The following is a 25,838-nucleotide window of genomic DNA, read 5'->3' on the forward strand; positions in this document are numbered from 1 at the left end:
GTTTTTCTAGAAACCATAGTATTCTAATAATACTTTAAAATCTTTTGTATCCAAATGGGGCTGAGTATGTTTTTGCCACTAATTTTTTGCTGCAACCTCCTAGGTATCAATCCAAACTTGTGATGCTCTACACCTAGTTCAGGTCTCTCCTAATCCTAATTGTGCTATTCGATCACCAAAGGACCACCATATGCAACTAATTGAGCTATTTGAACATAATTAATCCTAAATGGATGTGGCTCGTAAATGGTCATGGCGTTTATTGGAAAATCGGAGGGAGATGCTCACCGAGGATTGGAGCCGAGGTGCGTCATCACCTGCCCGCGTCTTCGTCGCCGTCGCCTACCGTGGTCTCCGTCAACGAAACCCTAGCATTGGGAATCAAACCGGGCTAACCTCAAGGAGAGGAAAAAACGAATTGACTTATTCTATGACATCCGACACTAAGAGGGGGAGGTGTAGATGTGTACCTCAACAACAGAGATTGCCGAAATCAGACGCGTTGTTGGGCTTGGCCCAATAGGCCAGTGAGCCAGAAGAGATATTAAAGCAACACCACCACCTAAATACAATGAAAAGACTCAAAAAAAACAATAAAAGAGTAAAAAAAAAGACTCAAAATAATAAATATTCGAAATAAATATTCTTAGTTTAATGACCAAAAGATAAAAAAAACACTCAAAATAATAAAATACTCATAATAAATATTCTTACTTTAACAACTAACAGACTCAAAAAGTAATAAAAGATTCAAAATATAATATAAAAATGTCACCATTTGTAAATAATAAAAAGGTAAAACAACTAAAAGACTTAAAATATAATATAAATTTTTACCATTTATAAATAATAAAAAGATAAAACAACTAAAAGACTTAAAATATAATATAATTTTTTACCATTTATAAAATAATATTATTACTTTAATAATAGTAATACCAAGATTTTTTATCAGTATAATTAATAAATACTTGAAACACATGATGAAAGTAATTCAAATAATATTCTTACTTTAATAAAAAGGCAAACATTATTTCTAGCGTACGAGGAATCAGGACGCCAACATTAGACTAATTACCTACTGCATTCATAGAAATCCAATGTCACCACTAATTTATGCATGGTTAGTACAACTAGGCCCACAAACTTGTGGCGTGTTAGAAAAAAGCAACACGACCATTAACTGTGTAAGGCTGGCGTACCAAATATGCCAACACCATCACTACTTGTAGTACAAAACCATCACCTCCCCCATCAGGTAGAGCATGGATGAGACACCATATGTCAATGGAATCTAGTAGTACAAGCGATGGTTTTGTGAACCTATCATATGTTGCAAGGACAACAACATTGACACGGAATGTCCATGGTCCTTCCTCCATGACTCGTTCCCCGACTCCCAGGCATTGGAAATGCAGTGTATACAAATTAAGTGTCCATATTTTTACCTTGTTTGCAAGATCCCAAGCCACTCGCAGGTTTCTGAAAAAACAGTACTAGATGTAGGGTTTTTCTCTGTGCACCCGCGCAATCGCCATCTATCGAGTTGCCTCTAGAGGCAGCTCGTCCTCTTCCACCATCACGTCCACTAGATCATCCTCTTTGAGCCCTAATTCATGTATCATTGCATCCACATCACTTGTCCCCGAGCCTGACCCTGAGGCCGAAGCCCTCTTGCTCATCTTGTTGCTCTTGCTTGATGAAGATTGTCGCTGAGCGGTGGTCCCTATCTCTTGCTCCCGACAGGAGGAAGGAAGGGGAAGGTCGGATCTCAATGGCGGCTGGAGTCGCCGCCATGAGGAGAAAAACCCTAACGTGAGGGGAAACGTTTTCTCTAGTGTATATTTTTTGAGAAAAAAACGTTTTCTCTCTTTTTTTTTGAGGGGCTCCAGAGAAACTGTTTCCTGAGAAGCTGTAGGCCGAATCACGCGCCTCGTCGGCCAGAGGCCCAATCATGCAGAGGCCCAACTCCAACGGCCCAAGAATAAGTAAGGGAAACAAAAGGCAGTGAAGAATCCCTATTCGGCCGCCGCTCGTCCCGATACTGCTGTCCCTGTCCTCGCTGTGCGCCGCCTCGCCCGCACGCGCTCAGGTGCGCCGCCCCTCGAGTCGCCGGCGCCGGTCGCCGTTCCTTCCACCGCGCTGCCCTTTCTTCCATACCACCTTGAGTCCCTAGCCTAGCCGTCCGCACACCATCAGAGACGTAGCCGCTGCCGGAAGCATTGACTGGCCGCAGTCTTCGCGCCGTTCCCGACGGCGACCGGCTGAGAGCCGACCTCCCCTAGTCCCCTTCATCGCCGTGGTCACCCACGCAACCACGTGCAGGCACCCGGCGGCATCACCGTTTGCAACCAGTTCGGCAACACTGCCCGTCTGGTCCGTCAGCGACGGCGGGGGGCTTGCTCTGCCTATTTTCCTCCGCCGACTTGCGGTTGTCAACGGCTCCGGCGCCGTGCTCTGGTCGTCCGGCTGCTGCCATTGTTCTGAACTTCTGAAGGTTGTTAAGATTTAAGAACCGATCCTGTGGCAACTAGTTATATTAGCTAGTTAGTAGTTGTTGTAATTAGTCCATCTCAATTGATTTCTGTTCTTATTTGTAGAAATGAATAGAAAGATTTTGCACAGTTGTTTTGCTAGTAATTCAAATGTCTTTCTGTTGTTCCCGAACCCAACACAGTATGGTCAAACATGTTGGTTCAAAACTATGGCTATTTTGCTAGAAAGATCCAGTAAACACTACATGTACCTAGTAATCTAGGATTTTTTTAGCTTATTTGAATTATAGGATTATGAGATATTGGATCTTTTGCTAAACAGATCCTTTTTTTTTTTGCAACTATCACATGTTCCCAGTAATATTCTTGGAAAATTTGACCTTACTTGAACTAAAGGATTGAGAGAAAATGGCTTTTTTTTCCTCACTGTTAACTTTGAGCCCGCCCTCCCCTGGATTCGCCACTGTGTGTGTGGTTGGTAATGTGGTTTGCTGAATCGCTCATGTAGCTGCGGTTGAACTATCTGACCATTCAAAAAACAGTTGAACTATCTTGCATTTGATAGACCCTCTTATGATTTTAACCCACTTTATTCATTTCATATAAGAGAACTCTCCGATTCAATGAAAGAACCCTGTCTATGTGAGTGTGTGAATGCTGAAACTACTAAAAGTTTCATGAATATTTCGATAAAATAAGCAAGTTGTTTGTTTCTCGTTGCACAGCCTAAGGGGTTTTCATGTCCTGAGAAATATTTGTGACCACTGTATTTTCATTCAACGTGATTTCTATCCTGGAACAGTGAACAAACATATTGATCTTGGTCTTGACATGTGTATGTGTGTACATATATCTTTTTTGCTTACATCGTAAAAATATAATGAAATAAATTCCTGAGTTCAATATTTGCTAATGACACAAAATAATTTTGTTGTTTTTAATTTTGTAGAGTTAACTTTAGTTAAGCTCAGCGGCTCAATGCCTGATTTCCTGTTCGGTGGTTCACAGGTTCTTCGAGGATCTTAGGTTTCGTGAATATGGCATCTCATGCTGAAATGACAGGAAGCAATATGCTACGTCTTCAAAGCTTTCCTAGTAATATGGTATGCACCCAGTTGAATTGTCCACTAGATATGCTTCTCTTTTCGGCATGTAATCATTCTCATGTTCTTCTCTTTTTGTACCAGGGAAAACAAAGGAGTAGTTTTATCTCCACAAGACACCCTCCCTTGAGAAGGCCACGAGTGGTTCGACATTGCCTGGACCTGCGTCATCTTTGCCGTTTACCTAATCAAAGGGCTATTGTTCCAAATATCAGAACAATGCCTCCTCTCACTGCCGCAGTATCCAGGGGAGTTAATAGTCCATTGATAGAGGCATCTGTCGATGACATGGAATTAGTTTCAAGGATTATTCACTTTTATCGCAAACCACTTCTTCAAGAGAGTGAGGCCAAGGAGTTACTCAGGAAAGTGCAGGCAAAGGTTTCTTCTAATATTATTGATATAAAGACTGAGCAATGCTTCAATGTTGAGTTGGAGGATTCACTAAGTTCTGCGAAGCTTGCAACACTTAAGTGGCTCCTAGCAGAAACTTATGAACCTGACAACTTACAAACAGGGAGCCTTCTGGAGGAGGAGGTTTCTATGAGTCCTTATTCCTTCCTTGTTGAGGTTGGTCCCCGGATGACATTTTCGACAGCTTTCTCGACTAATGCTGTCTCGATTTGTAAAGCTCTATCTTTAATGGAAGTAACTCGCCTGGAGAGGTCTAGAAGATATCTTTTGTGCCTTCAGCCTGGTAGTGACCCACTTGATGAAAGCCAACTCAACAGCTTTGCTGCTCTGGTTCATGACAGGATGACAGAGTGTGTTTATCCTAGCAAGCTCACATCATTCCAGTCAGATGTAGTTCCAGAACCTGTCAGTGTTATACCAGTCATGGAAAAGGGAAGGGAAGCACTGGATGAAATAAATCTTAAAATGGGGCTGGCTTTTGATGAACAAGATATCAAGTACTACACTCACCTCTTCAGAGATGACATCAAACGCAATCCAACTACCGTGGAACTTTTTGACATAGCGCAATCCAATAGTGAGCACAGCAGACATTGGTTTTTTAATGGAAAGCTTGAGATAGATGGAGAGACCATGCCAAGTACTTTGTTTCAGTTAGTAAAGAGTCCCTTAAAAGCTAACCCTAATAACTCTATTATTGGATTCAAGGATAACTCGAGCGCAATAAAAGGGACCCTTGTAAATCACCTACGTCCAGCACTACCAGGTTCCACTTCACCGTTATCCCTTATGATGCGCGAACTGGGCGTTCTGTTCACAGCAGAAACCCATAATTTTCCATGTGCCGTGGCACCCTACCCAGGAGCTGAAACAGGTGCAGGTGGTCGTATAAGAGACACGCATGCCACTGGAAAAGGTTCATTTGTTGTTGCCTCAACTGCTGGTTATTGTGTTGGAAACCTTCAAATTGAAGAATCATACGCACCTTGGGAGGATTCATCCTTTTCATACCCATCAAACTTAGCTTCTCCATTGCAGATTCTTATTGATGCTAGCGACGGTGCTTCTGACTATGGGAACAAGTTTGGCGAGCCTTTAATTCAGGGATTTACAAGAAATTTTGGTTCTAGGTTGCCAAATGGGGAGCGCCGTGAATGGCTGAAGCCAATAATGTTCAGTGGAGCAATTGGGCAGATTGACCATGCACACATATCGAAAGGGGATCCAGAAATTGGCATGCTAGTTGTGAAGATTGGTGGTCCAGCATACAGAATTGGTATGGGTGGTGGTGCTGCCTCAAGTATGGTTAGCGGACAGAATGATGCAGAGCTCGATTTTAATGCAGTTCAGCGGGGAGATGCTGAGATGGCACAGAAATTATATCGTGTGATCAGGGCATGTGCAGAAATGGGGGAGAAGAATCCAATCATCAGCATTCATGATCAGGGAGCTGGAGGAAACTGCAATGTTGTGAAAGAAATAATCTATCCTAAGGGTGCTGAAATTGACATCCGCTCAATTGTTGTTGGTGATCACACATTGTCTGTGTTGGAGATCTGGGGTGCTGAATACCAGGAACAAGATGCATTATTGGTGAAGCCTGAGAGTAGAAACCTGTTGCAGTCACTTTGTGAGAGAGAAAGAGTTTCAATGGCTGTCCTTGGTGAAATTGATGGTAGTGGAAAAATTGTTTTGATTGACAGTGCTGCTGTGGAGCATGCGAACTTGAGTGGCCTTCCGCCACCACCACCTGTTGTTGATCTTGAGCTTGAAAAGGTTTTAGGAGATATGCCTCAGAAGACCTTTGAATTCAAGCGCGTTTCTCGATCGAGTGAGCCCTTAGACATAGCACCCGAGGTTGCACTGATGGATGTTCTTAAGCGAGTACTGAAGCTTCCCTCTGTATGTTCAAAGCGTTTCTTGACCACTAAGGTTGACAGGTGTGTGACAGGTCTTGTTGCACAACAGCAGACGGTTGGCCCTCTCCAACTTCCACTTGCTGATGTTGCTGTAATTGCACAGACTTACACAGATCTGACAGGTGGTGCTTGTGCCATTGGAGAACAACCGATAAAGGGTTTACTTAATCCTGAGGCCATGGCAAGGCTTGCTGTTGGGGAGGCATTGACCAATCTGGTTTGGGCTAAAGTTACATCTCTTGCTGACGTCAAAGCAAGCGGCAATTGGATGTATGCTGCAAAGATTGATGGAGAGGGAGCAGATATGTATGATGCTGCTGTCGCAATGGCTGACTGCATGATTCAACTTGGTATTGCAATTGATGGAGGAAAGGATAGTCTTTCTATGGCAGCTCAATGTGATGGCGAGCTAGTCAAAGCTCCAGGAAATCTTGTTATCAGTGCTTATGTGACATGTCCTGATATAACCTTGACTGTTACTCCAGATCTAAAGCTTGGGAAGGATGGGGTTCTGTTGCATGTTGACCTGGCTAAAGGAAAGCGACGACTTGGTTGTTCTGCTCTCGCACAAGCATTTGATCAAATTGGAAATGACTGCCCAGACATAGAAGATGTCCCTTACTTGAAAAAGGTCTTTGAGGTTGTTCAAGAATTGCTCAGTGAACGTCTGATTTCTGCCGGTCATGACACTAGTGATGGTGGGCTTATTGTCACTATTCTTGAGATGGCATTTGCTGGTAACTGTGGTGTTAACCTCAACATAGAATCAAAAGATAATGACCTTCTTCAAACACTTTTTGCGGAAGAGCTTGGTCTTGTAATTGAAGTGCATTTGGATGACCTTGATCTAGTGAAGCAAAAACTTAATGCAGCAGGGGTTTCTGCTGATGTGATAGGAAAAGTAACTGCAGCACCAGAAATAGAGCTACTTGTTGATGGTGAGGTGCGTTTGAAAGAAAGAACTTCAGACCTCAGAGATTTGTGGGAGGAAACAAGCTTTCAGCTTGAGGAGCTACAGCGGCTGAAATCTTGTGTCAAGCTTGAGAAAGAAGGCTTAAAAAGCCGAACATCCCCTTTATGGCATTTGTCTTTTACGCCCAAATTCACAGACAAGAAACTACTGTCTGCATCCTCGAAACCGAAGGTTGCCATCATTCGCGAAGAAGGGAGCAACAGTGATAGGGAAATGTCTGCTGCATTCCATGCTGCTGGTTTTGAACCGTGGGACATCACAATGTCGGATCTCTTGAACCAGAAGGCTGATCTAATGGAATTCCGTGGGATCACATTTGTTGGTGGATTTAGCTACGCAGATGTTCTTGACTCAGCGAAAGGTTGGGCTGCATCTATCAGGTTCAACCAGCCCCTCATACAGCAGTTCCAGGAGTTCTACAATAGGCAAGACACATTCAGCCTTGGGGTCTGCAATGGGTGTCAGCTCATGGCTCTTCTTGGTTGGGTACCAGGACCCGATATTGGAGGCTCGCTTGGTGCAGGTGGAGACATGTCCCAGCCAAGGTTCACTCACAATGAATCTGGCCGTTTTGAATGTCGGTTTATCAGTGTGGCCATTGGGGATTCTCCTTCTATAATGTTCAAAGGTATGGAAGGCTCTACACTGGGCATTTGGAGTGCTCATGGTGAAGGTAGAGCCTTCTTCCCAGATGAAAATGTCTTGTCTGATGTTGTGAAATCTAATCTGGCCCCTCTGAGGTACTGCGATGATGCTAATAATGTCACAGAGGTATATCCTTTCAACCCTAATGGCTCTCCGCTTGGTATTGCGGCCCTTTGCTCCCCTAATGGAAGGCACCTTGCGCTGATGCCACACCCGGAGCGTTCCTTTATGATGTGGCAATACCCATGGTATCCCAAGGAGTGGCAGGTTGAGAAGAGTGGTCCCAGTCCTTGGTTGCGCATGTTCCAGAATGCAAGAGAATGGTGTTCATAGATAAGGTAAATCATACTCCTGAAACATTTTCACCATTTTTTATGGTTCCCTATAGTTAAAAAAAAACTTTTGGTTGCCTATAGTTAGATCTCTGGCTAGTCCTTTAACTAGACAGTCTGCTGCTCTCGTCTACATCTAAGCCACTCATTCTGTAAATGGCATCCGTACTATTTTAAGTTCCTGGTAACTTCTCCTCTTAGTTCGATCTTCATTGTAGTACCGTGTTAGCTTGAACACCGCTTCGCGCTTGAACTTTGTTACTCATATTAAAATTCAAAAAATAATAATTACTTGTATTAGACATCCTAAATATTTACATTCCTTTATGATGTGGCAATACCCATGGTATTCGCGTTCGATTTGCCATGCTAAAAAAATCTGACGTTCGAAATCCTAAATATTTACTTACCTTTCCTATCCTCGAACTTACAGGGACCAAAATTGGTGGCCCGTATGTCTGCTTAGAGCTTGGGCATTCTGCTGTAGAACTGATGTGGCCATGGACCAACTCAATACTATGCCTGTGAAATTATCACGGTGGGTGAGGGTGACAGACATCAGTTCTCAGTTCTTGAGTTGAGCTGGAATATCTGTGCTATTTATTCTCAATTGGACAGTGCCTGTACAGGCGCTGCCTGCGAGCATAATTATGTTTCACTAGCTGAATTGAGCTATATGCTTCTTCTGCAACCATTCACCTTTATCCAATAATAATAATACCAATATACCATGCTCTAGCTGTCCGGCAACATAAAATGCATCTGTCAGCTTTTCTTTCTGCCGACCATATCCATTTTTTAGTGTTGCCCGTTACATATTTGGGATTATGTTTTCAGTTTGGGGTATCCTTAGGAGGACAATACTTACACATTGTTGACAAAAGCTCATTGCTCGCGAGCTTAACTAGCGCTGGGTAGTTTGACTTGTTAACCTGGTAGCTTACTTTTCTTTACGGGATTAAAACTTGTATGGATTTGCTATTTCTCAGGTGCCTGAGATTTTTCCTCGCGCGAGTCGCTTTTCTTTTTCTTCCTTCTTCCTCCCCTCTCGGTTGGACCTTGCCGGAGAGGAACTAGCCCCACCATCTATCTTAGGACAAAACCACGGCCTCATTATCTATTTTAGGGGTGGGGGTGCAGGGGATCGCCTGAGTTGTTTTTCGGTGCGGAGGAGCTTAGAGGGATGGCTGGGGCGGCAGCCAGCATGCGGTGGGGAGGTAGAGGGAGGGTGAGGCGGTGCCAGCCGCCGGCCGCGCGGGGCGGAGGCAGGCGGTTAGGCCTGGGCAGACTAGCAGCTGCGTGATGAAGAACGACTGGAGGTAGAAGATGAACAGTAACGCAATCTGTTTTTGACTGTTGGATGAAGATCTAAGGGCTTTGGATCAAAGTGACTGATGCAATTTTTTTTTGATTTAACTGACGTGTAGGCGATCTGCGCGAGGAAGAACGACTGGAGGTAGAAGATGAACAGTAACGCAATCTATTTTTGATTGTTGGATGTAGATCTAAGGGCTCTGGATCAAAGTGACTGATGCAATTTTTTTGGACGCCCATATCCACCATACGTGTGGCATAATAGGCATTTGCCAACACACCATGTGTGGCATGAGCGAGGGGCGGCTCACACGGGTTGTGTGTGAGCGAACAGTAGAATTGCCCACACGTGTGGGCGCAGCTACTTCGTGCCACCCCCCAACTAGTTCGCCCACACAGCGCAGCTGGCAACCGCGTGTTGTGGGGCGTGTGGGCGACCTCTCCAACGCCCTGAAAGGATCGAGAAGAGGTGTCTAGAGGGGAGGGGGGTGATTAGACACTAAGTACCAAAAGTTGCAGTTTTTTAACTTCTTTAACACTCACATTAAGTGGAGTTTATGCACAAGTTTAACACTCACAATACATATCAAGCAAGCATGCAAAGAGTATATGAGTAGCGGAAAGTAAAGCATGCAACTTGCAAGAATGTAAAGGGAAGGGTTTGGAAAATTCATACGCAACTGGAGACACGAATGTTTTTGTCGTGGTTCTGATAGGTGGTGCTATCGTACATCCACGTTGATGGAGACTTCAACCCACGAAGGGTAACGGTTGCGCGAGTCCACGGAGGACTTCACCCACGAAGGGTCCACGAAGAAGCAACCTTGTCTATCCCACCATGGTCGTCGCCCACGAAGGACTTGCCTCACTAGCGGTAGATCTTCATGAAGTAGGCGATTTCCTTGCCCTTACAAACTCCTTGGTTCAACTCCACAATCTTGTCGGAGGCTCCCAAGTGACACCTAGCCAATCTAGGAGACACCACTCTTCAAGAAGTAACAAATGGTGTGTTGATATGAACTCCTTGCTCTTGTGCTTCAAATGATAGTCTCCCCAACACTCAACTCTCTCTTTCACAGGATTTGGATTTGGTGGAAAGAAGATTTGAGTGGAAAGCAACTTGGGGAAGGCTAGAGATCAAGATTCATATGGTAGGAATGGAATATCTTGCCTCAACACATGAGTAGGTGGTTCTCTCTCAGAAAATGTATGCTGGAAGTGTAGGTTCGTTCTGATGGCTCTCTCCACGAATGAAGAGGAGGTGGAGGGGTATATATAGCCTTCACACAAAATCTAACCGTTACACACAACTTGCCAAACTCGGTGGGAGCGAATTGATAAACTCGATCGGACCGATTCAACAAATCTAGTAAACGTTAGGATTTTCGGTGGGACTGACATTCAACTCGGTAGGACCGATATGGTTAGGGTTAGGGCATAACGTAATCTCGATGAGACCGATTACACAAATTCGGTGGGACCGATTTTGGTAATAAGCTAACCAGAGAGTTGGTCAGGCAAACTCGGTTTGACCGATTACACAAACTCGGTAGGACCGATTTTGGTAATAAGTTAACCAGAGAGTTTGCATTGTAATCTCGGTAGTACCGACTACACAAACTCGGTAGGACCGATTTTGGTAATGGACATACACAGAGAGATTACAATCCCATCTCGGTGAGACCGAGATCCCTATCGGTGAAACCAATTTTCCTAGGGTTTGTGGCAGTGGCTAAGACATCTAAACTCGGTGGCGCCGGATAGAAAGAATCGGTAAGGCCGAGTTTGACTTTTGGTATAGGTCATATGTGGATGTGAGAAAGTAGTTGAGGGCTTTGGAGCATATCACTGAGCACTTTGAGCAAGCAAGCCATTAAGCAACACCTCATCCCCTCTTGATAGTATTGGCTTTTCCTATAGACTCAATGTGATCTTGGATCACTAAAATAGAAAATGTAGAGTCTTGATCTTGGAGCTTGAGCCAATCCTTTGTCCTTAGCATCTTGAAGGGGTTCCACATCTTTTAGTCCATGCCACTCCATTGTTAAACTTGTCTGAAACATACTAGGTAAAAGTGTTAGTCCAACAAGAGATATTTTGACATTAATTACCAAAACCACCCAGTGAGCACTTGTGCTTTCAATCCCCCCCTTTTTGGTAATTGATGACAACATACATCAAAGCTTTAGATAAAGATATAAAGAATAACAAGTAAGGCTTTGGAAAGACATGTAACATGCATAGGCTCCCCCTACATGTATGCAATCATGTGAATATGGAAACTAGAAGCATGTGAATGCATGAACATGACAGAGTAAGCAATGTGTTACATGTATCTTGGCCATATGCATCAGAGCAAAAGATAACAACAGATGTGTATGTGGGAAATGTACCTTCATGCTGATGAGTCCTTCTTGCAAACAATATGTACATCAGCAAAAATTCCTCATACACATGACTGTGATGCATATACTTACCTTGTGGTCTTGAGTTGGCTTGGATGGAATGAACCTGTGAAAATAAGGTTAGATAACACAGATACACCTACTGGCCAGAGCAAGCAAAAGAAACCACAAGAGTACCAAGACTGGGATGACATGTAGAGAGTGAGTACTAAGTACCACATTGAATATGGACATGTCCACAAAGGTAAAGATGTGCAATGAATTTAAATAATTTCTTTCCCTCAGATGTCTTGCTCCCCCTGAATCTAGCATGGGATACTGGGAGAAGATAGGGAACAGAATATCAGAGCAAAATGCAAAATCAGAGCCAGAGCTAATGCAAATAGGCACATATGAACATGTCTTTTCCCTCAAGAAGACATGTGGCATCTCTCCTCTTGAACACCAAGCATCTGAGATCCTTGAAGATTACTCTCTTCTTGAGTATTCTCTCCCCCTGGAGATATCTCTCTCCCTCTGTTGAAGTGATAAGCTTTGATGTGATCTCTCTCCCCCCTTTGACATCAATTTCCAAGAAGGGCCTTCTGGAGTTTGTCGTGAATGGGTTTGGTCCTTGAGTCACAGCACAAAGCAATGATAAAAATGTGATGCTTGTAGAGGACAAGATTCATTGAGTGGAGCTGGATCAGAAGTAATGCAGGAATAAGTGGCAAAATGTTTTTCCTGTAGTGAAATCGGTGGCACCGAGTGGTATGCTTCGGTTGCACAGAATGATTCCGGTTAGACCGAGAACAAGAAACCGGTGGGACCGAGTTCATCACAGAGAAAACACTTGTCACCTCAGCTCACTAGACAAGTAAGATCTCACAAGGATTTGCAAGGAATTAACTAAAAGATTTGCAATGAATTTGATGCAGGGAATGCAGAACAAATAGAAAAGAAAATAAATCTAGATGAAGTTTTTTTTAAAGGGAAAACAAATATGCATGAGACAAATGCAAGAGCACAGAAAAGAACACGAGAGAACTTCATCTAGAGATGGTCGGCGACAAAGTCACCTATGTTAGAGTATATTGACTTAGGAGTCAAGTGAGATCACTTGATCATAGGTCATACTCATCGTTTAAGCTCAAAATGGGGTTACCATTTTTCGTTTAAGCATCTTGGTGTATTCACATCTTGTCGAGTTGCTTTGACTCATGACTTGGAGTAAAACTTCTCTAAGATGGAATAATATACCTTGGGTGGTGGTGTTGATCGTGATCATGTAGTTGAACTTGTGTGGGTTGCTCAAGGTTGATGTAGCTCATCAAGAGTTGGGAGCACCACTTGGAATTTGAGTTCATCTACCTACACGTGTTAGTTTTTGCAAGGAAGAGCACTTGTGTATCCAAAATGACAATCATGAAACTCAACATAGAATTTGTCGAAGGATATGTTTGAATGGTTCCGTGCTTCCTTGTCTTCAACCACCATTGTGTAGAGACTTGGTGATGTAGAGATTGTTCAAGATGTGAGTGAGTTGTAATCTCATGAAATTAGATTCATCCAAGTACCTACATGGGTTAGATAACATGCAAGGTGCAAATATATCCATGACATAAGATAGTCATCATAAGAGAAATATCAAGGATTAGTCATAAGCTCATGTCTTGCATGTATCCAATGGAGTTCCTACTCCAAGTTTGAAGCATCAATGATGTTCAATTCACCTCTTAACGTGCAAAACACTTTCTCATCAAGTGGTTTAGTGAATATATCCGCTAATTGCTTTTCGGTGCGAACATGCTTAAGATTAATGTCCTCTTTGGCAACATGATCTCGAATGAAATGATGACAAACTTCAATATGCTTAGTTCGAGAGTGTTGCACGGGATTATGAGCAATCTTGATAGCACTCTCATTGTCACAGAGTAATGGAACATGTTTCACATATATCCCATAATCTTTAAGAGTTTGGGTCATCCAAAGTAATTGAGCACAACATGAACCAGCGGCAATGTATTCCGCTTCGGCGGTGGATAAGGATACCGAGTTATGTTTCTTGGAAGACCAAGATACAAGAGATCTACCAAGAAATTGACAAGTACCCGAAGTGGACTTTCTATCAACCTTGTCACCGGCATAGTCCGAGTCGGAGTAGCCAACAAGATCGAAAGAGGCCCTCTTAGGATACCAAATGCCAAAATTTGGTGTATGGATTAAGTATCTCACTATCCTTTTCACGGCCTTAAGATGACATTCTTTAGGAGCAACTTGATATCGTGCACACATGCACACACTTAGCATGATATCGGGACGTGAAGCACATAGATATAATAATGAACCAATCATAGAGCGATAAACCTTTTGATTGACCGGTTCACCATCTTTGGTTAAGTCAAGATGTCCACTAGTAGGCATGGGTGTAGTCATACCTTTGCATTCTTGCATATTGAACTTCTTGAATAAGTCCTTGGTGTACTTCGTTTGAGAGACAAAGGTACCTTCCTTAGCTTGCTTGATTTGCAAACCAAGAAAGAATTTGAGTTCACTCATCATAGACATCTCAAACTTCTCCGACATTAGCTTCCCAAACTTTTCACTAAAATGAGGGTTAGTAGAACCAAATATAATATCATCAACATAGATTTGACATACAAATAGTTCTCCATTAACCCTTTTACTAAAAAGAGTAGAATCTATTTTTCCAATTTCAAAGCCTTTTTCAATAAGGAACTTGGTCAAGCATTTATACCACGCTCTAGGAGCTTGTTTAAGACCATAAAGAGCTTTGTGAAGTTTGTAAACATGATCAGGCTTCTTAGGATTAACAAAGCCGGGAGGTTGTTTAACATAAACTTCCTCCTCTATTTCACCATTTAGAAGAGCACTTTTAATGTCCATTTGGTACAAGGTGATATCATGGTGATTAGCATAGGCAAGTAAGATGCGAATTGACTCAAGTCTAGCAACGGGAGCATAAGTCTCATCATAGTCCATACCTTCGACTTGTGTGTAGCCTTGGGCGACGAGACGTGCTTTGTTGCGAACTACTTGTCCATCTTCATCTTGCTTGTTGTGAAACACCCATTTGGTACCGATGATGTTGTGGTTGTTGTCGGGCTTCTCAACCAATGTCCAAACTTGATTTCTCTCAAAGTTGTGTAGCTCTTCATGCATGGCGTTTATCCAATCCGGATCTTCCAATGCTTCTTCAACCTTCATAGGTTCAATGCTAGAGATGAATGAATAGTGTTCACAAAAGTTAGCTAAACGAGTTTTAGAGCGAGTGATTCTCCCGGTTTGGATATCATTGTAGATTTGCTCGACGGGATGATCTTTAGCAATTCTTGCTCGAACTCGTGTCAGCTTTTGCTTGGGTCTTAGTTGAACATCTTCTTCATCTTGTTCTTATTCTTGGCCTTCTTCATTGTTGGCGTTGTCGTTCTCTTGTCGTGGTGGAGAAGGAGGTTGTTGGCGTTCGACTTGATGCACTTCCTCGTTTTCTTCATCTTGGTGTGTCACACTTGTGGATGCTCCCATATCAACTCTTGGTTCACCTTGTCGTGAGGTAGAAGCTTCCACTTGGACGGACGAGGTACTCTCCTTCACCTCCGTTGGATGAATCATGCCAATAGACAAGTCTTGGATTGCTTCCGAGGGGTCTTTGTCTCCTACATCAATTGGCAATTTCTCTACTTGCGAGCCGTTAGATTCATCAAACTTCACATCTACCGTTTCTTCAACCTTTCGGGTGAAATTGTTGTAGAAACGGTATGTGTGAGAATTTGAGCCATAACCGAGTAGGAAACCTTCATGAGACTTAGGAGCAAATTTAGAACGACGATGCTTATCAAGAATGTAGCACTTTGAGCCGAATACTCGAAAGTATCCAACTTGGGGTTTGTTACCAGTGAGAAGCTCGTATGCCGTCTTGCCGAGTAGCTTGTGAAGATACAAGCGATTTGTTGCATGACAAGCTGTCTCAACCGCTTCCGCCCAAAAGCGCTTTGGCGTCTTGTACTCATCAAGCATCGTTCTCGCCATTTCGATGAGCGTCCGGTTCTTCCTCTCAACAACTCCATTTTGTTGAGGTGTGTACGTAGCCGAGAACGCATGTGAAATTCCTTCTTCATCAAGAAAGGTGTCCATATTTGTGTTCTTGAACTCCGTTCCGTTGTCGCTGCGAACCTTCTTGATCTTCACTTCAAATTGATTTTGGGCCTTCCTAGCGAAGTTTTTGAAGATCTTTTGGACCTGCGATTTATCATCGAGAAAGAACACCCACGTAAATCTTGAAAAATCATCAACTATAACTAGACCAAAAGAATTTCCACCGAGACTTTTGTAAGCGTTGGGACCAAAAAGATCCATGTGAAGTAGCTCGAGTGGCCTCCTTGTGGTCATGATGTTCTTCACGGGATGCCTTCCTCCAACCTGTTTACCTGCCTGACAAGCGCTGCAAAGTCTATCCTTATCAAATATGACATTGTTAACTTCAAGGATATGATTTCCTTTAATAAGCTTGTCAAGGTTTCGCATACCAACATGACCTAATCGTCTATGCCATAACCAACCTTTAGAGGATTTAGCAATAAAGCAAGTTCTAGGTTGAGCCTTTTTAGTGAAGTCAACAATGTATAGATCACCTCTACGTACACCGGTAAAGACCATTTTATGATTATCTCTACAAAACACTTGGCAATCTACTTTAGTAAATAGCACATTGAAACCGAAATCAGCAAGTCTAGATACTGAAAGTAAGTTGTATCCAAGAGATTCAACGAGCATGACATTTTGTATGGAGCTATCATGTGATATGGCCACCTTACCGAGGCCAACCACCTTACCCTTTGAGTTGTCACCGAAAGTGACATACTTTCGAGGACCATCGTTTTCAGCAAGCTCACGAAACATGTCTTTATCTCCGGTCATGTGATCGGTACATCCACTATCAAGAACCCATTCCTTTCCTCCTGCCATATATCCCCGAAGATTTGCCATTAGACCAAAGTGTCTCATTGCATCATCAAGATCAAAGTCACTATCATCATCCTCATCATAGTATCCATGTTCAACATCGTCAAGTGGTGGATCAAATCCTAGAGAGGGTGATTCGTTAGAGTGAGTTTGACAATGTTTTTGTTTATGAATTTTTATAGCTTCAGAAATAATATCACTAATAATTTCAACATCTCCTTTGGCACGCATAAGGTTTGTAAGCTCAAATAGACAACAAACATAGGATCACTAGAATTCATCTTACTCAAGGCAATAGACTTATGGAGAATTTTATCTAGATTTTTCAAGGAATAATTTGGAAAGCGTTCCTCAAAAAAATTCCATATGGTGTAGGCACACTTAAGAGTAGGCAAACATCCAATCAAGTTTCTAGGCAAGCCTCTAGTGATAAGTTCAACAGTTCTAAGACTGTGAATATATCAATTGACTCATCAAGAGTAGGATGCATAGGATCAACGTGAGGTGCACAAGGACTAGCAATGTACTTGTTCAAATGATATTGATTGAAAATCCCAATCATCTCATTTTTCCACTCATGAAAGTACTCTCCATCAAGTATAGACACTCTATGTCTAAGACTCCCAATAGCAGACTCATCCATCTTCCTTCAATGGTGTTTAAACCAAAGCAATGAAGACCAAAGCTCTGATACCAATTGAAAGGATCGAGAAGAGGTGTCTAGAGGGGGGGGGGATGATTAGACACTAAGTACCAAAAGTTGCAATTTTTTAACTTCTTTAAGTTTAAGTGGAGTTTAGGCACAAGTTTAACACTCACAATACATATCAAGCAAGTATGCAAAGAGTATATGAGCAGCGGAAAGTAAAGCATGCAACTTGCAAGAATGTAAAGGGAAGGGTTTGGAGGATTCAAATGCAATTGGAGACACAGATGTTTTTGTCGTGGTTCCGATAGGTGGTGCTATCGTACATCCACGTTGATGGAGACTTAAACCCACGAAGGGTAACGGTTGCGCGAGTCCACGGAGGGCTCCACCCATGAAGGATCCACGAAGAAGCAACCTTGTCTATCCCACCATGTCCGCCGCCCACGAAGGACTTGCCTCACTAGCGGTAGATCTTCACGAAGTAGGCGATCTCCTTGCCCTTACAAACTCCTTGTTTCAACTCCACAATCTTGTCGGAGGCTCCCAAGTGACACCTAGCCAATCTAGAAGACACCACTCTCCAAGAAGTAACAAATGGTGTGTTGATGTTGACCTCCTTGCTCTTGTGCTTCAAATGATAGTCTCCCCAACACTCAATCTCTCTCACAGGATTTGGATTTGGTGGAAAGAAGATTTGAGTGGAAAGCAACTTGGGGAAGGCTAGAGATCAAGATTCATATGGTAGGAATGGAATATCTTGGCCTCAACACATGAGTAGGTGGTTCTCTCTCAGAAAATGTATGCTGGAAGTGTAGGTTCGTTCTGATGGCTCTCTTCAAGAATGAAGAGGAGGTGGAGGGGTATATATAGCCTCCACACAAAATCTAACCGTTACACACAACTTGCCAAACTCGGTGGGAGCGAATTGATAAACTCGGTCGGACCGATTCAGCAAATCTAGTGACCGTTAGGATTTTCGGTGGGACTGACATTCAACTCGGTAGGACCGATATGGTTAGCGTTAGGGCATAACGTAATCTCGGTGAGACCGATTACACAAACTCAGTGGGACCGATTTTGGTAATAAGCTAACCCGAGAGTTGGTCAGGCAAACTCGGTTTGACCGATTACACAAACTCGGTAGGACCGATTTTGATAATAAGTTAACCAGAGAGTTTGCATTGTAATCTCGGTAGTACCGATTACACAAACTCGGTAGGACCGATTTTGATAATGGACATACACAGAGAGATTACAATCTCATCTCGGTGAGACCGAGATCCCTATCGGTGAAACCGATTTTCCTAGGGTTTGTGGCAGTGGCTAAGACATCTAAACTCGGTGGCGCCGGATAGAAAGAATCGTTAGGGTCGAGTTTGACTTTTGGAATAGGTCATATGTGGATGAGGGTTTTGGAGCATATCACTAAGCACTTTGAGCAAGCAAGCCATTAAGCAACACCTCATCCCCTCTTGATAGTATTGGCTTTTCCTATAGACTCAATGTGATCTTGGATCACTAAAATAAAAAAATGTAGAGTCTTAATCTTGGAGCTTGAGCCAACCCTTTGTCCTTAGCATCTTGATGGGGTTCCACATCTTTTAGTCCATGACACTCCATTGTTGAACTTGTCTGAAACATACTAGGTAAAAGTGTTAGTCCAACAAGAGATATGTTGACATTAATTACCAAAACCACCCAGGGAGCACTTGTGCTTTCACGCCCACACACCGGCCTTGTCCTACGTGGCATGCGAAAGCTGCCTCGATGTGTCAAGATTCGTGCAAACTTAACTGGACGGTGATCCAGGCATGTGGGCGAGTTGCAATATTGCCACACGTGTGGGCGAGTTACAATATTGCCACACGTGCAGGCGTTAGTGTTTTTTTTGAGTTAACTGACGTGTGGGTGATCCTAAACTTGTATTGCTCAATCACGAGGTTCTTACAATCGTCCGACGCCATTTCAAGGACTTTCGGAGGACCCAAGCCAATCCATGTAACCGTTCTACCCTCTACTCTAGCAAAGTTAGCCAGGCAATCACTGTCCTTATTTTGACTACGAATTATATGGGTGATTCTAGTTTCTCTTTAAGATTTCTCGAGTATTTAATTTCCTTCCCAACAACCGCATAGACCGAACATTGTAGCTTTACTTCTTAATTGGTCTCTGTTTCTTTTAGACATCAAATACTCTTTATTACAAGATGATCACCGTATTATCTTTTATAAAAGCATCAACACTTTTTTACGGGTAGATCCTCCATCTACCCCTCACACATCGTATTTCTAGCTAGTTTGGCTAAATTATGGGCTGCGCAATTAGACTCTCTAAAACATGCTTAAAAATAATATGCAAAAAATCACACGCAATATGATACTCCCTCTGTTTCAAAATAGGTGACTCAACTTTGTACTAGAGAGTATATATCATCAAAAGTTGTTGCCGATAGATCGAAGGAGCGATCTCCATTCTTCGTTGTCTCTGTCACCTTGATATTGTCGGAGTTCACATGCGGTTCACATGCGGTTACACCCGACTGTAATTGTCAAACTGAGACCAAACCATGAGACTAGTGCCTCGGCCATAAGTGCATCCCTGCATCAATTGATTTCCCCGCAAGCTTGTTAAGCTTACAAGCTTCAACAGTTTGAAAAAAAAAGATTATAAGCTTCAAACCAACATAATCGAGCAGGGTTTTTTTGCCTCGTTAAGTTTACCGAGTTCAGCGGTCACGAGTTAAAGCTCAAGCTTAACTAGCCGGCCCGTAACTAGCCAACAGCTCGTTAATTCTAACCTGGTGAGTAATAAGAAAAAAATTGAACATCAACAATTGAACCAACAATTACATACAAATGTTTGCGGTAAAAAAGAAAACAATTACATACAAATGTGTCATGAATCAGCTGCAGCTGTGGACAGTGTACCTGTGCGGATTGCACTTGATTAACCAACAATCAACACACATCATACATGCTCATGCTCTACGCCAAGGACTCGGCGATCTCCATGGAGAGGCAGTAGGCGAGAGACTGTATCGTGATCATGGGGTTCACACCAACGGCAGTCGGGAGGAGGCTGCCGTCGCAGACGTACAGGCCCTCGGCCTCCCAGCTCTCGCCTCTGCCGTCCACGGCGCCGTCCTTGGGGCTGGAGCCCATCCGGCAGCTGCCCATCTGGTGCGCCGAGCAGAGCAGCGCCCACGTGTCTGTGCCCGCCTGCATCGGACCCCTCGCCACGGTCACCTCGTCCAGGAACGCCTCCAGGTCCTTGTCCTGCACGCCCTTGCACCGCAGCCGCAGCCCGTCGCTGCGGTGCGTGCCCACCTCGGCCGCGCCGGCGGCCACCATGATGCGCAGGGCGCGGCGCAGGCCGTCGCGGAGCTCCTCGATGTCGCCGCGGCTCGGGCTGTAGTGCACGCGGCCCTCGCCGTCCACGCTCCCCGCGGCGCGGTCGCGGACCAGCGCGAACGCGTGCGCGGTGCGCGCGTACCGGCGCATCCTCTCCTTCATGTCGCGGCCCGACTCCCACGGGACCAACGAGGCGAAGGCCCCCGGCCCCAGCGCCGGCGTCTCGATGATGGTGCGCTCGGTGACGCGGTGCATGCTCGTGATGATGCCGCCCTCGTAGCACTTGCCGGTGAGCTGGGGCTCCTGGTTCGTGTCCGGAAAGTACCCCCACGCCATGGACACCGGGTGGAGGTGCAGGTTCCGGCCGACGTGCCGGTTTCTGAGACCGCTGTTACGGAGCAGCGGCGGCGTCATGAGCGCCCCGCACGCCGAGATGGACACCTTGGCCTCGATGCGCAGATTCTTGGTGATGCCGTTGCTCAAGCACGTCGCCACCAGGCCGACGCACTTCTTGCTCCGGCCGTTCTTGCCGCGCCCTACCGTGCTGCTCTCGAGTATGAAGCGCTCGGCCTTGCATCCGGCCATGATCACCGCGCCGTGCTTGACGGCGTCGACGAGCCACGTCGTGTCGGTGCCGCGCTTGTCGCCGGTTGGGCACCCCAGGTAGCAGCTCCCGCAGTAGTGGCCCTCCGACGAGTTGCGCGGTACGCAGTCTACAGGCAGCCCGAGCGCCTCGCACCCGCGGCGCACCACCTTGTTCTGGAACCCTTCCTCATGACACCCGTCGGTGACGGCGAGCCTGGAGCACACGGCGTCCATGGCCTGCACGTAGCCCGCGCTCCCGAACACCGGGAGCCCGTGATCGCGCGACCACTCCTGCAGGACCTCCCGTGGCGTGCGGATGCTGGCGGACCAGTTCACCGCCGAGCCGCCGCCGACGGTGGTGCCGGCGAACAAGACGGTCGTCACGTTGGACGTGCAGAAGATGCCTCCCTGCTCGTAGAGGCGCTCCATCGACGGGCCCTCGACTGAGCTGTAATCATCGGAGGTGAAGTAGTCTCCCTTCTCGACAACAAGCACCTTGTGCCCCGCGGACGCGAGCACCGCGGCGGCCACGCCACCGCCGCAGCCTGAACCGACGATGACGACGTCACATTCCACCGCGTGATAATCGCCCAATGTGGCCGGCTTCACCGCGAGGCCCTTGTCAGCGAGCGATCTGAGCAGGGTGGCGTCGTCCAACTCCCTGGTCTCCACGACGCCGTTGTCCAGAGGCCGCAGCGCTGTCGCTTCCGACGGATGTTTCTTGCGTTGCTCTTTCACGTTGGGCACGCGGAAACCTATTGCTTTCCAGCATGGGTTCTCAGAGTTTTCGTTCACCTGCACGTTGGAAACAGAAATAAATGTTTGATGAAAGTAAAATGGTGAAGTTTTTCACAAGACCCCCGCTTGGCGACAAACTCCTATACTAAACGTATAAAGCGTAATGTGGATCTCTGCCAAATTATGCCCACTTTCTTATGTATGATGTCGTATGTATGATGGGTGGGCCGCCGTATATGTATACGATGTAGGGGAGTAGCATCACACAAACCGCACACCTCTCCGTCCTAGGCCTGATCCATTCTTTTTTTTGAACTCCCAACCTTTTTTTTTTGAGGATCAACTCCCAACCTTTTGGTTTACTTTCACCCGCTGTAACCAACCGGGACATGCTCACTTGTTGTGCCTAGTTATTTCTTTTATTAAGCCACATGCATACAATACGTCAGAAGAACGGAGCGCCAGTTGTGTGCCGCTGGAACCAACTGGGTTTCTCGTGTCACCGCCGTCGCCTTCTGAAAAATTTAGGTCCTCTCATCTCCGGCTGTCATCTTGGCGCTGAGAGGTGGGGAGATCCCGAACCTTCAAGCCTCTATATTCTTCGTCAATGTCTAGTGATTATCATAGATTTGTGAGAATAAATGTCCTCTAGTTTTTTTGGCGGTGCCATGAGGTTAAAGAGTTTTCTTTTCTTGCAGATCCGATTATTCGGATCTGATGAGTTTACGTTGTTGTGTCGAGCTTTTTTTTTGTCTGGTCTTTTGTGGAGGAAAACTCTTTCATTGACACCATGGTGAAGATATAGTGATTTGACGGCCTGCACTTCTAGGGGATCATACCAGTCCCAAGTATGTTCATCGATCAAGGTTTCCCATCTTTTTGGATGAGCGACTTAAGGCATTTTCAAAAACCATTATTGGTAATGTTCGTGCGGGTGAAAGATTGACAACATCGTTTTTCCAGTCTAACTGCAACCTCTTTACCGAAGTATTTGGAGTATTTCTTCAAGCAGAGATTGATACCGCAAAAAAGGTGTTTTCAATAGATTTTATTGTAATTCTTAGTCATAAGAGTTACTTTGTATTTTCTTGGATCTTAGGTCCAAATCAATGTACTTGTAATCGTTACAAGTTTGAATAAAGTTACAAGTGTTTCTATAAAAAAATTATTTCTTTTATTCTTCTTGTTGGCATCATCTCTGTTGGGTTTTCTTTCTCTTTCAGTTTTGTTTGACCTTTTTTTCCTTCGGTTTTATTCATTTTTTTATTTTTCTTTATTTCTTCTTCTTTTTATCTTTTCTTTTTTATTTTCTTAAATTTTTGATTTTTTTTAAAATCCATGAACCTCTTTTCAAATGAATGAATGTTTTTAATTTCCCAAACTTTTATCAAAGTCTTGATTTTTTGGTCAAAATCCTGATTTTTTTTCAAATCGATGAACTTCTTTCAATTTCACAAACTTTTATCAAATTTGTGAACTATTTTTCTCAAATTCATGAACAATCAATGATTTTTTTAATTTCACAGACTTTTTTTGTCGCATTCGCGTATTTTTTTCAAACCGATAAACTTTTTAAAACTTGTGAACTTTTCTTTAATCTATATTTTTTTGTATTTTATAAACTGAAAATCATGTAACCAGACTACCCTATTATATAGTCAAGATTCATGCCTCCTTCCATGTAAGACGAGGTGGGACTAAAAATGTCAAAACAAGTTTATGCCTTATGTACAAGTGATCAGCTTGGTCCATGGAATTGACGTCCCTGCCGCATGCGCGCTCGTCGCTATATGTGGAAGAAATTTTCCAACACCAACACGAAAAAACAAAAAAAATGATTTTTTCGATTTCGGTCTCGGTTGGGTCTCCGTTTTTTCGGTTTTTTGTCCACCCCTAGCTCCAAGGAAGAAAAAAGTTTGTGAAATGGAAAAATGTTCATCGATTTAAAAAAATGTTAATAATTTTTTTCAATGAAGTACATGAAATTAGAAAATTCTCATCGATTTTACAAAAAAATAATAAATTAAAAAAAGTTCAGGAGGCCGCCTGACTAAGCCGGTCCATTGTCGCGCGCGGAAACAGGAAAAAGGGAAAATACAGTTACCTGTTTAAATTATGATTTTAAATATTTTTCCTTCAAACCTGGCATGGATTCTTACCTTGGGCAATGCCCACCGGCTGGCCAAAGTTGACGTCTTTCTTGAATGTCCGGAAAAACACCATGTTAAATGGTGGGTGTTTGGGTAGGCCAGAAGACTCCATCGAAAGCACGTTGTTTCTCGACAACTTTAAAATGGCCCTGGTTTATTTCATGGCCTTGTATGACCAATTCTAGGTACATGCCAGGTTATTTTGGTTTTTGATAAATTTTGCATTTTCTGAAGTTTCTCGATCAAAAAAGGAAGATAAATGATGGACATGTCGCAACTTGCATACGGTGTTGAAAATCGTTTAAACCTTGAATGGATGTGTACCATGGGCATACCCACATGCTTGCAAAAGTTGGGTAGGCCAGAACGGTCTGTTTGAAAGCACATTAAATTTTTTGACATCCACCAAATGGCCCCAAAATATTTCCACAACTTATATGAGCAATTCAAGGCACTATGCCAAGATTTTTGAATTTTGACAATTCTGCATTTTCTGGAGTTTTTGTCGATGAAAAATGACCGATAAATGGCCGGAAGGGACGCAATTTGCATATGGTGTCGGAATTCGTTCAAACCTGGCATGAAAGCCTCATATGTCCGTGCCAAGCTACTGCAAGAAGTTGAGGACATTTATCCATAGTCCAAAAAAACATCAGTTCACATGAGTGTGCTAGACTAAGCCAGACGGGTGCATCCATGAGCATTTAGTTTTTCCTAATTTAAATGCTTCTTTTATTTTAAAATTTCGTCATTATCAATCAACATGAACATTTTCTTATATCCTAACAATTTCTCAAAATTTATCAATATTTTTGTAATTTTAAATTGTGTATGAAAATTTTACAAACTTGAACACTTTTCCAAATTATGAAAAATTTCTAATAATTTATGCTGAACACAAATTGTAAAGCATGTACTTTAAAAAAATATCAACTTTTTTAAAATGCAAACATTTCTTAAACCAATCAACAAGTTTTTTAAAAGACAAGCACATTTTATAGATTCCAAATTATTTTTAAAATTGTAAACAATATTTGAAAACAAGAACATTTTTTGGTATTCTAAACAATATTTCAAATTTTAAAATAGGTTAAAAAGAATAATAAAGTTGAAAAATGAGAAAATGAATAGACAAAAAAACGAAAAAAGTAAAAAAGGAAAAAAGAACTCTTGGGCTTTGGCCCACCGCCCAACAAGGTGACCGCATCCTCTCGTCAGGCGCGTATTGGGCCGACCCAAGCGTTCGCAGATTTGAAAAGAGTTCATCAATTTTAAAAATAATGTTGACAAATTTGAAAAAAAAACACGGGCTTTAAAAGAGAGTTCGTAAAAGTTGAAAAGAGTTCATGGATTTGAAAAGAATGCTCACAAATTTAAGAAAATTTTCATGAATTTGAAAAGTACATAGATTTATGAAAAAGTTTTAGATTTTAAAATATTCATGAATTTTAAAAAATAAAAGAAAATGAAAAAGGAAAAGAAAGAGAAAATAAAAAATGGAAGAAAAAGCGAAAAAAGAGCCCGCATTGGTTAGTGTTATATTTGAAGGGGAAAAAGGAAAGGTATCTAGAGACGACAAGAAAGTAGTCTAGTAATCTCAAAAAAAAGTAGTCTAGTTGGTTACCAGCGTACATGTGCTGGGTTCAAATCTCTTCGGGCACTCATTTTTTGAAGGTTTTACAGAAGAGAAAAAAAAGTGTAAAATGGGCCGGCCCATGGCGGTGCGTACACAGGCCGCGTATCATAGTTAGCTCAGATAATGTACTTTTAGAAAAGACCATCCTACCCTTTATTATGAAGGAGT

The 25,838-nt window shown here is 43.3% G+C and overlaps 2 protein-coding genes across 2 annotated transcripts in view; one reads left to right on the top strand and one right to left on the bottom strand.

The window, feature by feature from the left end:
• Positions 1 to 2,035: 2,035 nt before the first annotated feature.
• LOC119321209 (probable phosphoribosylformylglycinamidine synthase, chloroplastic/mitochondrial) lies at positions 2,036 to 8,619 on the top strand. The gene is made up of 4 exons (XM_037594997.1): positions 2,036 to 2,497; positions 3,504 to 3,598; positions 3,683 to 7,887; positions 8,315 to 8,619. Exons 2-3 carry the CDS (start codon positions 3,533 to 3,535, stop codon positions 7,880 to 7,882), a joined length of 4,266 nt encoding a protein of 1,421 aa, XP_037450894.1. The 5' UTR covers positions 2,036 to 2,497; positions 3,504 to 3,532; the 3' UTR covers positions 7,883 to 7,887; positions 8,315 to 8,619.
• An 11,400-nt stretch (positions 8,620 to 20,019) lies between these two features.
• Positions 20,020 to 25,838, bottom strand: part of LOC119321220 (long-chain-alcohol oxidase FAO1-like) — a 9,200-nt gene continuing 3,381 nt past the window's right edge. The window contains exon 3 of the mRNA XM_037595004.1: positions 20,020 to 21,941. Within this exon, the coding sequence (XP_037450901.1) occupies positions 20,196 to 21,941 (1,746 nt within the window). The 3' untranslated portion in view covers positions 20,020 to 20,195. The remainder of the gene's footprint in view (positions 21,942 to 25,838) is intronic.

The sequence above is a fragment of the Triticum dicoccoides genome, chromosome 1B (genome assembly GCF_002162155.2).
Source record: "Triticum dicoccoides isolate Atlit2015 ecotype Zavitan chromosome 1B, WEW_v2.0, whole genome shotgun sequence".
Lineage (NCBI taxonomy): Eukaryota > Viridiplantae > Streptophyta > Magnoliopsida > Poales > Poaceae > Triticum > Triticum dicoccoides.

Coding starts and splice junctions, on each gene's coding strand:
- LOC119321209 (XM_037594997.1), top strand. CDS start 3,533: ATGGCATCTCATGCTGAAATGACAGGAAGCAATATGCTACGTCTTCAA. Junction 3,599..3,682: donor AAAGCTTTCCTAGTAATATG/GTATGCACCCAG, acceptor TTTTTGTACCAG/GGAAAACAAAGGAGTAGTTT.